We start from the raw sequence: 17198 nt of genomic DNA on the forward strand, positions 1-17198 counted from the left end.
GGTGTCTATGGGAATGACAAAATCAGCTCCTCCTCAGTGGGTTAATAGAGTCAGACACCAAAGCTTGGCAATGCTGTGATTATGTTGGCTCGGATGTTTCTCTTCTATACACTGGGACAGTTAACTTTAACACGGTGTTTCCGTGTGGTGTATGAATACACACACACAGATGTGACACTACAATACATAGTTTTGTGTATCAAAGATACCCTTCATCATGGCATTGGCAGTTTTATGATCATTTACATAAGTAACACAATAGGCAGAAATGGTGATCAGAAGTAATTATTCCTAGTGGGTTTTATCCTCATGAATTAGATGATCACAGAATTGTATTATTTATTATACCAGTACAACTTTGTATGTGGTTTTATGCCTTTGAGTTTCCCAGCGATTGGTGTGTGTGTGTGCATAACTTGTATCAAACCAGAGTGATACTCAAGGACTGTCAGAAACCTACAGCCATGGATTGAATGCTTTTGGTTTGTTAACAATTTATCAGAGGTCAAGGGTTAATTGTCTATCAGGAAGATGAGAATGGAAACAAAATGAAAGAAAAAAAATGATACTCAGCTAAATATTTGTAATAGGGTATTATTAAAAACTTGTAACAAATACTGACACCTCTTGAAAATAATCAATCATCACAAGAACAGAGACTACTGGTTTCTCTTTCTCTTAAAAAGAAAAAAAAAAGAACATCACAGATCAGTACTTACAAAAGGGTACACGTCACATAATGTAGACATCTACAATGTACAATGTATATACATAAACAAACAAGTATGATGGTCTCAAGATCAGTGGAAATGATTTTGAATTGAAATTAGCAATGTGAAAGCTGGACTATTATTGCTCAGCTGGGGGGGTCATTAAATTTGGGTCAGCCTAGAGATAAAGGTGTGACTGGACATATCTGACCAGAGGGTGGCGCCGTTGTAATCCAAACCGTGTGAGTAAGCTTGCTAGCTGTGGAATGCCCAAAGGAAAGAGGTTGCAACTCACTCGTTTGTTTGTTTTCAAGAATGCTGCAAGAAATCTAGAAAACGTTTAGGAATCTGTTTTTGTTTTTGGGGATTTTTTTTTGTGCATGAACATCAATAGTGCAACATGGACGTGGAGACAGAATTGTGATGAAATGAAAAACAAAAAGCTGTGTTTCCATCATCAGAATAATAATGAAATTAATGAACAATGTTCATGGAAATGAGACAAAGTATCATTTTATAATAGCATGCTGCCTGCCAAAACTTGTGCATGATGTTAGTGTGATTTTAATGAAGTTGCTATGAATGTGCAGTTGCAAACGTAAATACCAAGGCACTCGGGAGTGTTCAATTCAAGGTGACTAATTGATTAGAATTGTAGATATGATAATTTGTCTACAAATTTATACCCTCTTATTGAGCTTACTGAACAAGGCAAGTTAATTTGTGTATGATTATATGGATGTAAAATTTTGTTAAGGTAAAGCAATCAATGTGAAATCTGTTTTAAGAGCCCGTGAATGAACAATGGAGTTTATAATGTAGTGATCCACCATTTTTTGCTATCAACAATTTCCCTCCCTGAAGTCAAATTGTTTAGTGGCACCTGCATTGGATTCTGTCGTAAATTTTCATTATGTGACCAGGTTTAGTGGATGTTTGCTATGTATACAAGCTGTATATTCAAACTGAAACTTAAATGTTATGTTGAGAAGGTCATGTTTTTGCTAGTGTTGGTTTGTTTGTCTGTTTGTGTGTTTTCAAAATAACTCAAAAAGTTATGAATGGATTTGGATGAAATTTTCAGGAAAAGTTGATAATGACATGAGGAACTAATGATTAAATTTCGGTTGTAATGTGGTTGACCGTCCGAATCCAGGGTTATTATTTTTTTTTTCTGGAAGTCTTATCATGGAAAATGAGGCCATTTTCAGCATATGTGCTTGGCGAAGGCTTTCCGAGTGCTTTTCTAGTTTTGTTTGTTTGCATCCTGTAGTCCTTCTGCCCTTTGCCCTAAAACCCAGATGTTCAAGTACATGTATATTAATCTGTCCATTTCTCTTGATGCAAATGGGTGTAGGCTAGACAGGAGAATGATACAGAAACCAAGAGGGAAAAGATTGCATCCTAAACTAGTGGCATTTTAAAGGAGATGAGTTGTACCTTGTATGTTGTATGAAGCATGTTTCTACAACTAGGCATGATATAATCTTGACAGCTATTTGATCACTAATAATCTTCTCTTCTTTGTTTTTTCATACTTTTGTTGCCTGCAGTCATTGTAGATACTGTGCAAGGTTGCAAGAGTTTTCCTTTCTTTGTAGTGCACGTGGCAGGTTTATATTATTATAGAGATTTTTGGTGCAGTGCCATTACGAATTAGAATTGAATTCACTTGTAGAATGCCTTTTTTCTCCACCACATTGTTATCTCACAACCCAAGTCCACCGAAACTTGGATGACTTTGCAACTGACGGACAAATTGCCCTACATCAATGTACATAAGCACTGAATTTATCATTGTTTCAGTAGTAGTCATGATAAAAAATCATGGGCGTACATACTTGAGCAGGATTCGAACCTACGACCTCCTGATCTCCGGACAGGTGTGATCTCCACTCGACCACCGAGCTTCCGCCCAACAACAAGTGTTGGCTCTAATCCTTATAGCATGCAGCGGATTCTGCATAATTATTCGAATTAATGAAATTCTTCCGTGGAGATGTTTTCATTGCAACTGATTGACAAATTGCCCTCCATCAACATAAAATAGCACTGAATTGATCAGTGTTTTAGTAGTAGCCATGATAAAAGATCATGGCCGTACATACTCGTGCAGGATTCAAACCTACGTGTACGACCTCCTCTGGACAGGTGTCATCTCCACTAGACCATGAATTCAAACTTGGATGGCTTTTGTAAACTCTTTTCTTACCAACCCATTTTGCCTTTGGCATTTATGGGTAGTCATTTACTGCATCATGTAAACTAACTGCACCTTTCTGCCTTTCTTATCTGAAATAAAGTCTTATGATATTTTTTTTTCCATTTCTACAAGGTGACCATGATGAAAGTGATGAAAGACGCTGCTAAGAAGGCTTCACAGGAAGACGATGAAGATGAAGAGGAGGAGGAGGAGAGTGAAGAAGAAGAAGAGGAGGAGAGTGAGGAGGAGGAGGAAGAAGAGGAGGAGGAGGATGGTGAGATGTTCTTCCATGCACATCAGCGAAATGCTGGCGTTCAAATGTTGCTGCATGCCAAGAAATTTGAAACAAAAACCTTGCAATATCTGTACAAAATACAGTACAATACAATGCAATACAGTTAATGTTGAATATGCTCTTCCCACAAGGTTCTGATCACTTTAACACACAAAATTACATAGATAGGAAATTAATGTATAATTCCTAAACAATAGTGAAAATAATTTTGAGTGAGCTTCAATCTACCATTTGGACATCACGGTACAGTGTATATGTTCATGTAGGCAAGAATAATACCTGTACAGAGCAACAGAGTGGATTTAGAATAGATATGTTTTCAAAAGAGTTTACACATTGTCCAATGATCAAGGGATATTAATCCACACCTGTGAGGCAGTGACTGTGAAGGTCCTATCACCAGCTAGATTTCAGGTAATTTGGTAACTGAGTTAAGAATTTGTGGGCAAGTATGATCATTTTCCATTCATGGTAGCACCCCTCTGCAGATGCAAGTCCTCCTAGCTTCTATCTGATGTAGGATGTAGTGTGCAGGTGAATATGTACTGGTAGGCCGTGAAAAGGATCAGCATAAGGGCAGTATCAGCGTCAACTTTGTACACATCAAACTTTAGATTAAAAAAAAAAAGGAAAATACATGTACAATGTATGTCTTTGTGTTTTTAACTACAAGTAGTGTTTTCTAAATACTCATAAACTGAGTTTTCAACTGTACCTCTGGTGCAGGTTTTTTTTTTTTTCTATTCTAAAAGCTCTTAAGTACAAATGTTTGTCCCTTGTGTAAGGCTGCTTGGCGGCAGAAGTATCACCATGTATCCCATGATGCTGTAGGATAATTTCCCCCTGCAATCTACTGTATTCAGCTGAATATGATGTACAAAATATCTCACTTACACTTTATAGCTTAAAAGTGCTGTGTTAAGACCTAAAGGCTACTCAATATGAGAAATTCATCAACCAATTTTGTGAAAAAAACAAGTTCACGTTCGGGTCTAGGGCAATTACCCCCTGGGCAATTTCCCCAGACCCTTCCCATGACCCTAATCCTGAACCTAATCCAAACTCTATCCCAAACTCTATATCCTAAACCTAACCCTAACGCTAATCTTTACTCTAATTTTATCACTAACCAGTATTTAGCCGGGGTTTAATTGCCCTCGTGTGTAATTGCCCTGATATGTCAGGTTTACTGTCACAAATTAATGGAAAACTGTTGACTTATTTCCGTCGTCTTTTTTTTTTCTGGTAGAGGAAGAAGTTGTCACGAAAGTGCCAGCAAAGAAGACTGTCAGCAAGCCTGAATCAGCTGTGCCAGTGACAGCAGCCCCTCCCTCTGGACAGACCTCTCAGCCCCAGGCCTCAGCAGCAGCAGCAGCAGACAAGAAGGCAGCTGTAGTGGAGGAGTCTGTGAAGAGGGTGGAAGAGCAAGTGGTGGAATCAGCCAGACCCCAAGAAGCTCCCATGGAGGCTGATGAAGAAAAGGAGGAGGAGGAAGAAGAAAAGGAGGAAGAAGAAGAAGAAGAGGAGGAAGAGGAGAAGGAGAACAAAGTGGTGGAGGAGGAAGCAGTTGTCATGGAAACGAGCCCTGCAACAGAAGCTGCACCGTCCAGTCAGGCTGTCCCTCAGGAGGTTGCCAACGAACCTACGAAAGATGCGGATGTTGATGGGGTGGGAGAAGAGAAGGTTAGCTCCACGGAGGAGAGAGAGAGGGTGGACTCATTGAAAGAGGAAGAGGAAGGAGATGCGGATGCCGATGATGAAGGAAGCCAGCGGGACGATGACTTCTGGTCAGCGGAGGGCTCGGAGGGAGAAGAGGAGGAAGGTGGGTGGAATGGGGGCAAACAACAGGGGTAGGTTTCTTACCATCCCTGCTACATACTGATTTTAATGGCAGCTAGAAATATCACATGACCGAAAGTTCAAATGTAAATTAATGCATGGTTCTGATTGGGTTCAAGAGCAGAGCACATTTGATGCTCTTGAGATAGATATAAACTCTATGTGTGCTTGGATGATGTTCATGAATACAAATTCTTGAATCCTAATAGTGCTTGAAGACTACATTTTGGGTCACTGTGGAAGGAGTCAGAGCTTGCCAAGACACAGTTATGGTGGTCATATGTGTGCCAGTTTTATGTTTTTAAGAATAGCTAGCAGTTATGAGAAATGAGCAAAGCTGTTGTCAGAATGATTTTCACTGCCCTGCTAGTTCGCAAGTTTATATGCAGACCAAATGTATAGGTACAGCGTCTGGAAATATCTGGCCAAATTTCATGAATTAACATAGATAAATGAACATACAGCATCAGTTCTACATTGTGTAAAATGTAGGCGTTGTCCATATTAAAATGTAGGCGTTGTCCATATTCAAATCCTATATTAAAACAACTCAACTGTAAATAAGAAAGTTCTGCGAGGTTTACATCTAAATGCTCAAGGGGAAGGGGCAAATCAGTGCCAAATGTATGACCACGCATTGTTGGCAAATGCTGCAGATATGAATATAGGTTGTATATACCCAGGTGTATATATATACATTTCTATATGTCTCTGGTAGTAGAACAAAGATAATACACAGTGGGTTAAACATGCTTCAAATTTCCATTTGATGCTTACAGCAAGCACCACACCAGCCGTACTTCTACCCCCAGGACCACCCGAGGCTCCACCTGAGCTTCCACCAGAGCTGCCCCCAGCCCAGGGTGGGGCAGACATGGAGGAGACTGATGCAAGTCACCTGGATGTGGGAGGCGAGAAGCTGCGAGCGCTCAGCGACATCCCTGACCTACCAGGAGAACTGGACACCCCCACGGAGGACAAGGTATGACCTCTTGACCTCAGGAAAGGAAACTGGATGTCAAGCAGATGAATGCATACATTATGTTATACTGTACATCAAATAGAATGCTTGAGTACCAAAGTGTGATATCATGGCCATTCTTCGCCATGGAAACGGGTTCTAAGCAACCTCACCGAGCCCGAATATATGTGAATACTATATTTGTTAATCATGCTCGCACCTGGTTTTAAACCCAAGCTCAAACAAAAGACTGGGACATCATTACTTCGGTGTTCTATGAAAACAAAAATATCAGAACAATGACTTCAATTGAGGATAGCATATACAACAACAAAAAGAGACGTTTGAAGTTGTTCAGCTCGTGGTTTATTCTCTTTTCCCTTTTTCTATTAACTGTCACAGAAAGAGGAAGCTGAGGATGAGGAGGCAGATCCATTCTCTCCACCAGATGCTCCCGATGGAGATGAGGGGGAAGAGGAAACCAAAGAGGAGGAGGAAGAAGAGAAGAGAGACGAGACCAGCGGTGTCCATGGTGTGGACGTGCCATCCCTCCCCACCGTCCTTGACCGTGAACCCCCTGAGCTGCCCCCGGAGCTGCCACCGGAACTTCCTCCTGAGGATGAGGAGGAACCCAAGAAGGCGAAATCTAAGAAGGAGGATATTAGGTACAATGCTCTCATTCACCCATTTCCCTTTGCTGACAGATGACAGTAGAGGGCGTAGTTTGTTAGCTGGTTTACCAGTGACTGTACAAGTCCAAGAAGAGCTCTAAGATCAGTCACTGAAATCTTTCCTTTGTCTCTGCAAGAATTCAATGTGAATACACTAATGATTAAAGCACTGATTTGTGGTAAACTGAAATGGATATCTACATGTATATTGCAAAGATTGTGACATTTAGTAAATTTGTATTGGCTATGCCCTTTGCATTTTTATTTTTAAGTCTTTCTTATTGGTAGCAATAGATACAGTGCTTTGTAAATGTACTTTATTATCTGTATATTTAGATTACAGGTGACCCCTCTTTTAACAAAGTCCTTGTGGACTTGCAGTTTTCTTTTGTTTTATTATTGAAATTTGATATTGCCAAACAAATGAAGTAAAGATATATACATGAAAGGTAATAATTTTGGGACCTGAAATATGACTAGGTTATAACAAAATTTTGTTACAACCATGTTTGTTATAACAGGAGTTCACTGCAGTATATCTGCATTTTTGGAAAATACATTATTGTTATATTTAATGTCACATTTGCATTGATTACAATATAATTCTTTTAATCTGTGATGTCATGGTAACCCATGTCGCTCATTCCTTTCACTCATCAGTACAATGTAAATGCTTCTCATCCATGCAGTAGCGGCATCTTTGGTGATGACGACGATGACGACAACCTGTTCTCCATCCCCGTCACCACCAAGAAGAAGGCGGAGAAGAAGAAGCCCACGCCGGCCAAGACTACCAAGAAGACCGAGGACGAAGAAGATGTGAGTAGATGTTCACCCATCATCCCTGTTGTCATGGATACCAATTCCAAACTGTTCCCTGTCCTCTCTTGTAGGCGTGGCATACCCGATGATGTTTATTCATGATATTTAGGCATAGACAGAACTTGATGTACTGAAAAGGGCACACAGAAACACTCTAATTTTAAACCAAGAACAGGTCTGAAGAGGATTTTTTCCAGTGGTCAAATAAAAATTGGTGATATTTTGTGTCCAAACCAAATGAAGAGCTGCTCAACACCTACATCACACACGGTTGCCAATTAGTCGTACTCTTTTAACCCTTTGAGGACTGTCTTGATATTGCTACAACACACATTTCCAATAGACACGTGCCCGAGTATACTCAGGACTAGTCTTCAACGAGTTAACTTCATCGGTTGAGAAAGATGAGGCCGTTAAGTGCCGCTAACCCTATATTGCGTTAGTGGCACCTTAACGCCCTTATCTTTCTCAACAGACAACTTTAACAATTCCCAATTTCCCAATTTTTTACTACTCTTTTTCTCTGATTATTTTTTTTTTTTCATACCAAGCAATGTAATATTAGGATGGAATTTCCTTTTAGCAGTTAATTTCATTTCTTCTACTTTCAGCCATTCAAGCCTGGCCCTCCTCCTCCGCTCTTTGGCGACGATGACGATGATGATGGCATGGACTGGTTCAGCTGATCCCGTAATCGTCCAGTGTCTTCCGTCGTCAATTCTTGCAATAGTAGTGTAATGTTACCCTGCTCCCAGCATTGCTAGCATTGCTAGCTCCCGACATATGTTTTGCAAGTGGTTTTGGATGAACTTGACACCATGATCCAAAATCATGTGGAGGAGTTTTCCAGCTGTGAACTTTTTAAAATCATTGTCAGAACTATTCAAGTGCCTTTTGGATTAAACTGGAATGAAAATGCCGGTATTCAAATTTATTTTGATCTGGGCCATGCTTTTTTGTGAAAATGTGAAATCCACTAACTGACAAATGTCAGACCCACCTTAACTTGAATAGCATCTGGTAACAATATTCAAGATTAATGTCTTGATATATATATATATATACATGTATATATATATGACTTTTCTTCACTCCTTACTAGTTGGAGTCAATTTAATTCAACTTAGGAAAAAATGCATAGATTTTGGCAATATTTTAGTTATGCATGAAGTTAGCATGCATTTCCACATTTGGGTATGAGAATTTATGATGACTTCAACAGGTTTGATTTGAGTCATACAGAGTTGACTGTACAATACATTGACTGTTCCTGCGTGCATTTCACATATTGTGTAAAATTCACGCTGTAGAGCTAACCTTGGCACAAAGATTACTGTTTTGATTAAATACATAATAAATATTTTATGTACAATGTACATGTATGTATGCCTGGGATGTGTTATATCAATTCTGACTAAGTCGAAATCATCTTGATAGTAAACTATACAAAAAAGATATTCTTTGGTATACACTTCTTGATCCAAAGTGTGCACTCCAGTTACACAGATCGTATGTCATCTCAATGCAATTACATCAATAACTATACATGGGATTCTAGTTCTACTTTGTGTTAATCACCAGATTACATCTAAAATGTTGCTAATTCAGTAGATTTTGAGGAGTGTTATAAGGCTCTTCTTGTCCTCCTCTGCTAATGTGATATCATTGCCCCAAATGAAAACTTGGTTTCTATGGCAACTTTTGTTTTTAATTGTAAGTTTGCCTCCCTGTGCCCGTTGTCTTGCTGAAAACAAACGGAACAACTTCTGACCAAATTATTTATCGTGTTTTCCTTTTTCACCCGAGTGACAAAGAAAGTAATAAAGAAAACATGTGAAACAATGTTCTATGTGTTAATACAGAAGGTTAACAAAAGCAGCATAATTTGGACTTGTGTGTAGTTTTCTCTTGTAGTGCCTTTTAGAGAGCACGTCCCACTCAAAAATGAGTTTAGGTTCTTTTCAAACGTTTCAACACATAATGAGGGGAAAAAGGACAGAATTTTGCCTTGTAGGGCAAATTGATATTTTTCATGTGTGTCGTGCCTTACACTGCCCCATCATTTTGTTTGTTTGTTTGTTTGTCACTCTACTTGTCATTTGGAAGGCAAGCCATATGTGTGACTTTAAATGCCAATCACTTAAAATGCTCATGTCTGTAAGAGTGTATCTTAACTGTGCATAAACACGTTCATGGTGTAATGTACATGTATATGTGAATTTAATGTGCGTGCAGTCAGGATTTGAGGCGATAAGTGTGGCTTTGCTATTCAAGTGCACGTAAAGTCTTCTGTACTGTTTTATTGTTGTTCGGTTTTTTCCAGAAGATGCTGAAGACAGATAGATTTAGGGATGAACTTGCTTGACAGAATATGTATACATAATGAGATAAAAATAATAATGAGTTACAAAAATAACATATTACCCAAAATTACAGTCTGTTTCTACTGGGAATGGTAAAACCACTAATTTATGAAAACATTTGAAATGCTTATCATGCATGTATATAGGTTTAAAATGAGCTAATCCAATCCTTTTTTTGTGAAAACATTTATTGGTTAGGTATTCTAACTTTGTATTTGTATGAAATCCCTAGTACATCCTAACCCATCTGCTTGGAAAGTTTATTTCCTTCTTTTATTCTTTTTTTTAAATCTTGGGAGTGCATTTTATGTAGAGTGGGGGAAAGTGTCCTACAGATACAATTAGCATAACAGAGTATACACAATAAGTGGTGAGTTTTACTTTGTTTTGTTTTGTCTTTTGTCTAACATTGTTTGCTCTTGCAATCATACACCTGAAGTGATGTAACCAGAGCAATGAATTCATGTTGTTTGCTCTTCAAGGGAGATTGTTGTGGAGCAGTAAATTCAAAAGTCAAACCAGATATGTCACAAAATAAGTTGGTTCGTTATCAAATGTATATGACCCTGTGCACCCATATAAGTATTATTGTATCCCTGCATATATCAGGAGAGGTGAGGAAGAGGAGTTGTTTCTGATTTGTATTACATTCCTAATGGGGTGCACTATTTGTTTTATTAACATTGTATCATTAGCATGAATGAGGCAGGAATGACTGCCTTGAGATTTTATTTGCTTTAATAACTGCGCACATGGGACTAACTATGGAATGAAAAATACATAGTGCATGTAACATCCTTCATTCCCAAACTGCCCCCTCAGGGGGAAAAAGACCCCCCCCCCCACAAAAAAAAACAAAAAAACAAAAAAACAAACAAAAAAAGGAAGGAGGGGTGTCAGCTTGACACGAAATAGGCTCTTTAAACTCCTGCAGATATTTTGCAGAGGAAAATGAAGTAATCCGTACTGGTAATGATGATGATTGTGTTATTACTGATAATACTCCATTTTGCACATTCTCTTTTCACTTTGTACTTTGTTAATGCATGTCTCGTTTTTCTAGGTATCAAAATCCCATATTTCATTTGAAGATAATGCTACCCAAACCACCCTGAGATATCATAGAGAAAATTCAGATAAGGTACCTTTTTTCTTCTTTTTATTTCCAACTTCATGCAGTCCCATGTTTTTGTATACTCTTTGTATCTATCATTTTTATGGATTTGCTATTAATAAGAGGATGTAAACGAGGGCTTGGTTGTAGAATATTCTCGGTGTGTGGAATTAGGAGAGGAATACTAAATGCCAGTGTGCGTCTGCCAGCTGGTCAATCCATGTGCTGAGAAGAATTTAAACCAAAAAAAAAAAAAAAAAAAGAAGAAGAAGAAGATCCCACACTCAATGAGTGTAGATTTCCAGTCTATGTAAGTGAAACATTCCTCACATAATTGTAATTTCTGTAAATTCTGAACAGTCCCCTTTGTACATGTGAATCAGAAGGATGTGTATGTAGCTTTGGCCTAACAAAATAGCTTTGATGAGGATGAGAGCCATATGTATACCTCTATGTGACTGTGTATTCTAAATATCAAGTGATTTAGGCATTTCTAAGTCATTAACAAATCTATTTTTGTACTCTGAACATGTTCTAAAATTGCAATATTTTGTGTGAGTGGTATCATTTACATGTATGTCAGAGGATGGTTAATCGTGTAATATTGCTGGTTGTTTTAGATGAATTATGAGTGTGAGTGGAAACCTTGTCCCAAAATTGGTGATATTTTAGTTGGATTACAATTGGAATCACATTGTAACAGTAACTAACACTATAAATTGTCTTATTTGATGGTGTACATTCTTTGACAAAACATCATGTAAATCTGCATTTAATTGCATCATTTATCTTGAAGATAATTTTTTGAGAAACATCAGTATGATGCTGCAGTATGATGAAATTGCGCATACAATGCAGTGATGTGGCAGTACTTCTCCATCCTGCGTTGACCTGTTGTACCTACGATGGAAACAAATGGTATGATATTAAACGTAATCAGAATTTTACTCTGAATGACTTTGTTCTCACCTTTATTTTTCTCAGCTGCCTTTGTGGATGCATTGCCCTTTGCGTACCCATGAATGTGTATTTCTGCAATTTATGCTGGTTTGAGGTGCAGGGGGATCCAGGAGGGGGCACACCGGGCGCACACCCCCCCCCCCTTTATTTTTTGTTAACAAAAGAAATAGAAAGAAAATGATGGGGGGCACATGTGCCTCCCCCCCCCCTTTAATTTTGTAAAGGCGGCCCCCCCCCCCCCTTTACGGAATTCTTTGATCCGCCCCTGAGCTGTGCCATGAATGTGTGGTTAGGTTGTAGCTGCACTACTTGAACTATTTGTTGTTCTGATCACAAAGAACATTTTAAGTATTAAGTAGCATGCAAGGCATATGCCTATGAGAATTGTCAGTGACAATGAACCCTAATTTTTCCTGCACAGAATACAAGTGTATATCTGATGAGAGGAATGTTGAACATGTGACATCAAGTCCACACTTTTCACGGAGCATGTCACTGATTTGTGGAAAGAGCAACAGAGACAATCGAATCGACACTGGGCAAATTGAAACAGTCTGGAGGTGATCCAAATCTCTTCCTGCTGTGTTTGTGAACAACACCAATTGACAGTAGTTTGCCTTCACCAGCAGAACATCTACAGGGGAGGAAATAATATCTTATTGGTTTTCTGAATTACCGTCTTTTAAGCGACATACTGTAGTTTATGCATTTTAAAGAAATAATGAGAATGATGGAGAATAGAAATATTTCTGAAAAAAAACATATATATATATATATATATATATATATATATATATATATATATATATATATATGTATATATTGACCTACTGTTGTGAATCTACTTTCTTAGGACTCTGAGCAGAAACTAATTATTGCTGTTATATATATACATATATATACATATATATATATATATATATATATATAGAGAGAGAGAGAGAGAGAGAGAGAGATTATGTATATATAGATATGTACATGTATATATGTGTGTGTCTATGTCTGTGTATGTCTGTGTGTGTACATCGTATGCCATGCACCTTTAGAAGTCAAATAAAACGGTGAATAAGATGAGAAAGAGGGATCAATACAATATTGCCATGGTAAAAAAAAAGTAATGTCTTAATCCTCTGAGGAAATATATATCCTCTTAATGTCTGTTCCATAACTGACATTGTATAACAGGATTTCACGACGAAACGTCCATAAGAGCAGATTACATGCATTCTATTCCGTCAATGCGGAAGTAAACCACGACTGGATTAATATTTGAAAGGGATGAGTGAAATGTATTTTGAAACTAACGGAGAGGAAGGAGAGTCATTCATGTGGTCTCAAATTATGACTCTTTGGTTTTCTTCCAACGTGTCTGCTGACAAAGTCAATACGAACCGTTTCCTGTGTTTTGTTAAGTAATACGAAAGAACAACAATCCACTGCGTGATATTACGATATTACGGAAATCTATGGCTGTATGTGCAATGTGATATCCGATCATGACTTGATGTCCCAATCCAAAGAGGAAGTTAGATTGATTTATTCATTTTATATGGACGCGATGAATGTACAAACACTAAGCGGTGAAAAATTAGGCAAATTGCACGATTTTTCTTGTCAATTTGAAACAATACAATAATTATAGCAATGATTTTTTTTTTCTCTATAGCTGCTGTTCCTGTCTTAGTTAGACAGAAACAAAACATAGAAGTCTCAGTCATACCATGGTAAAATGTGACAAGAAGCACACATACTTGATTTTAATTTGTCTGTTTTTAAGATAAATGAAAAAGACACACATCCACAGCCCCAAACTAACTAAATTCAGCAGTTAGGAAACTTGGTTGCTTATTCACGAACTTGAATGACCGACGAGATTCCGTCGCAGCTTGAGAGGAATTTGAATGCTCATTGCTGAAATGTGTGCTCAATGCTCCGATAGTGAATTTGAATGCTTTTATAGTGAATCCAAATGACCGGATTTTGAAATTGATTCTTAATTCAATTCTGCGAGCGTGGGATGCGTGAAATTGAATGCTCGGAATAAGAACTTGAATGACAAAAGTATGAAATTGGGTGGGAAACCTATACAAGCAAAGTCATTAAAACATTTTGCTCAAGAATTAAACAAATGAGAAAAAAAAATCCATAGAGAGTATTAAATGAAGTAAATTTCTCGTTTTGTTTTGGATTTACGTACAAATTAATGATGAACTTCTGATGACCAATAAAAAGAGAATTAACAAAACATCACAGGTATTTCGTTGGTGGACTGATAGGAGTTACTTTATACCAATTTAAGTTTTATGTATAAAAGCGGTATATTTTGCATTCTTAGAGAGAAAGAAATAATTGATCTAATAAGAAACAGCAGGATGTGTCCTTTTTATATTAAATTTGTAAATAGTTGATATTCAGATTGTAACTTTTTCCTTACAAAACAAAAAAGATTTATCATTGACACAACTCTGCAGTAGTCGATGAAATTGATGTTATGGTGGTGTGTGTGAATTTGTCCATCAAAATATACGAAGGACTGGAGGTATAAGGAAGAAATAGATCAAAATGTCGATAATGTGTTTCTCCACTAACTTTTTGAGGCAGTGTTCCAACGTATCAAAGAGTACTTCGTCAGATGTACTGATACTTTATGGATTTTCTCAGATAGTGACACTAAATTTGGGTCTAAAATGATTGGTCAGCTCTCATCAGAAGTATCCACACGTCAATATACTTAAACGCAACACATCAGTATATTTTGCTATGTCTGTTTGTTTATTTGTTTGTTTATTTTTTCATTTCCTATACTATGTATAAAATGTTGTATTTTGTAATTGTATGGTTTTTAAACTACACGCACTCACATAACAGCCATATGATTGGCTGAAGCGAGTGACCCGTGGTGAAATAAAGATAAACTTAAACTCAAACTAAACTTAACAACCTGAATCTCTAATGGTCATCTATTATCATGTTGACAGTACAAGAAATCATACACGTCGTGTTGGATTTTGAAACCAGGATGTATTGATGACACAATGTTGACATCAGGCTGGTCGCTGTTAAGAGCACACAGGAAACGGGGTTCATTTTAATATCAAACTGATATTCATTACAATACCGATTTACATCACTATCAATGTGTCATGGCGCAACTAAATAAAGTAGTTCCACACATAATTATTCACATAGAAAGCAAGAACAACTACATCTATACTGAAAAGGACGATAACAGCTCACACATATTTACATTTGATATGTTACCTCGTGTGTAATGTTCGTTGGGCAAATGTTTTGAGCTGTTATATAAAGTACTAAACAATAACTGCAGTCGCGGATCAATCTTACACAGGAATAGAGTGCGATGATCGAATGGTCTACAAGCACGCACGAATAAAAGACCGCCAGTGAAAGCGGACATCAGGCGGTCGAGCTTGCCAACATTTTAACGCCACATTGCAGCGTAAAGTGTTCATTCTCATTATTAAATGTGTATCCATCGATTCGGCATTTTTCAGGTTGAAGGTAAACTTGGGTTAGATTCGGTCTGTCTTTGATAGAATGTATCGGTGATAAGTTTTGGAAATTCCACGAAAGAGAAAATTTGTAGCCATTCCGAAGTCTTTTACACAGTGGCCGGGCTTACACACATAAGTTATAAAATCTCTTTTTAAGCACTAATACAACCTCCTGTATTTTTTTCTAATGTGGCGCTGCAAAGTAGCAATAGCAATGTCAATCATTTTCGATCTTTCAGTTTGAGCCGTTATCAAAGTTGCTGAATACTTATATTTTCCCCTTTTCTACCTTCTATCTTTCATAAGCAGGATTCATCGACGTTTGAGAATGGTGGCTGATAGACGAAGATTATTTCTACTTGGACTATTATCCATCGCCATCCCCTTTATTGGTAAGATATGAATATCAAAAAAGGTTTTATATATTCATTTCACAGCAAACATAGTCTTGGACTTATGGTTCAATTGCTAATTCAATTGGTTGCTGTAGTTTTGTGTAAATACTCCACTTCTCAGGGATTCTTTTTATTCTTTTTTAAAGTACGTTTGTATAAACAGAGAAAACAAATGAGATATCGGATCCAAGGGGGAAAACACACACACAAAAAGAAATCATTCAAATGACAGTGCTTGTGCAATAGTTTGAAAAGTGGTAAATTGTTGGAGTTTTTATTGTTTTTTTTTTCTTTTTTTTATTAAAAGGCCAATTACATCTGGTCCCTGAAAAAAAAGCTGGACGAGTGAATTTCAAGTAAGGTGATTTTTGTCGTAAGTCCATCAAGCCGCATTATTCTCTTTTACTTTCTTCTGTTATTATCTTATTTAGGTGGAACCAGTGTGACTTTTGAAGTACCAAGCCCTCTGACACCAAACCAAGAAGTTACGGCTGTCTGTACAGCCGATAAAGTCTTTGGCTCAGAACGCTTGATCTGGTACTTAAATGGCGTACAGATTACAGATGGCGTGCAAACGACGAGTACAGTGGATAGTCTGATCAACAGATATTATTATATAGAGAGTCTGAAAGAAAATTTGGATATAACTTCTAGATATTAAAAAGTGCCCATTTACGTTGCTTTTTAGAAGAATATCTTAATTTCATTGAATTTTTACCATTGTTTTTTGGTATTTCCATTCTATTTTTAAAAAACTGGTTGGATTTTGGTATCATTTTCTGCCTGCCTTCGCGCCTTCCTCTCGCTGGAACGATGCCCAGATTTTCGCATCGTCCTTCAAACTCGTGACGTCAGATGACGAGGGGGATTCCCTTATAGATGTCTTTTAAGCTAACTGAAATAGGAAAGAATGGGCTCATTTGGGAGATGTTGAACGCAATACCTAAGTACATGAGAAAGCATTATATAGAATACGTCCACTTTGCAATCATGAAGATAGAGTGGAAATTGATACTTATTTTTTCATCTCACCGCCTATAATGAATGTACTAATAATTGATTTTTTTAAAATATCAAATCCATATCTAATGTGTTCTTTCAAGATTTTACAATTTCATTGTAGGTTAGCGTTAATTATTGCGGGCGGCCTTTACCTGTGCAGTTCCTCCAACCTTTGTCAAGGACTTTGGATGAAAATAAAGAATACGTTTCCCCTCTACACATCAACAAGCACACACATACACACTCAAACACTTAGACTAATACAATCAACCATTAAAAAAAATATTCAGAATTATGGTTCTCTTACTCTATACTGATTTTTTACTGATTTTTTAAGTTAGTCGTGAC

General features: G+C 37.5%; 1 protein-coding gene across 1 annotated transcript in view; it reads left to right on the forward strand.

The window, feature by feature from the left end:
* LOC140241173 (FK506-binding protein 15-like) overlaps positions 1-8529 on the forward strand; it is a 138244-nt gene extending 129715 nt beyond the window's left edge. The window contains 6 exon segments of the mRNA XM_072320932.1: positions 3046-3187; positions 4458-5030; positions 5827-6029; positions 6411-6673; positions 7369-7498; positions 8113-8529. Of these exon segments, the coding sequence (XP_072177033.1) occupies positions 3046-3187; positions 4458-5030; positions 5827-6029; positions 6411-6673; positions 7369-7498; positions 8113-8187 (1386 nt within the window). The 3' untranslated portion in view covers positions 8188-8529.
* The last annotated feature ends 8669 nt before the right edge of the window (positions 8530-17198 follow it).

This window comes from Diadema setosum, chromosome 17, assembly GCF_964275005.1.
Source record: "Diadema setosum chromosome 17, eeDiaSeto1, whole genome shotgun sequence".
In the NCBI taxonomy this organism is placed as follows: domain Eukaryota; kingdom Metazoa; phylum Echinodermata; class Echinoidea; order Diadematoida; family Diadematidae; genus Diadema; species Diadema setosum.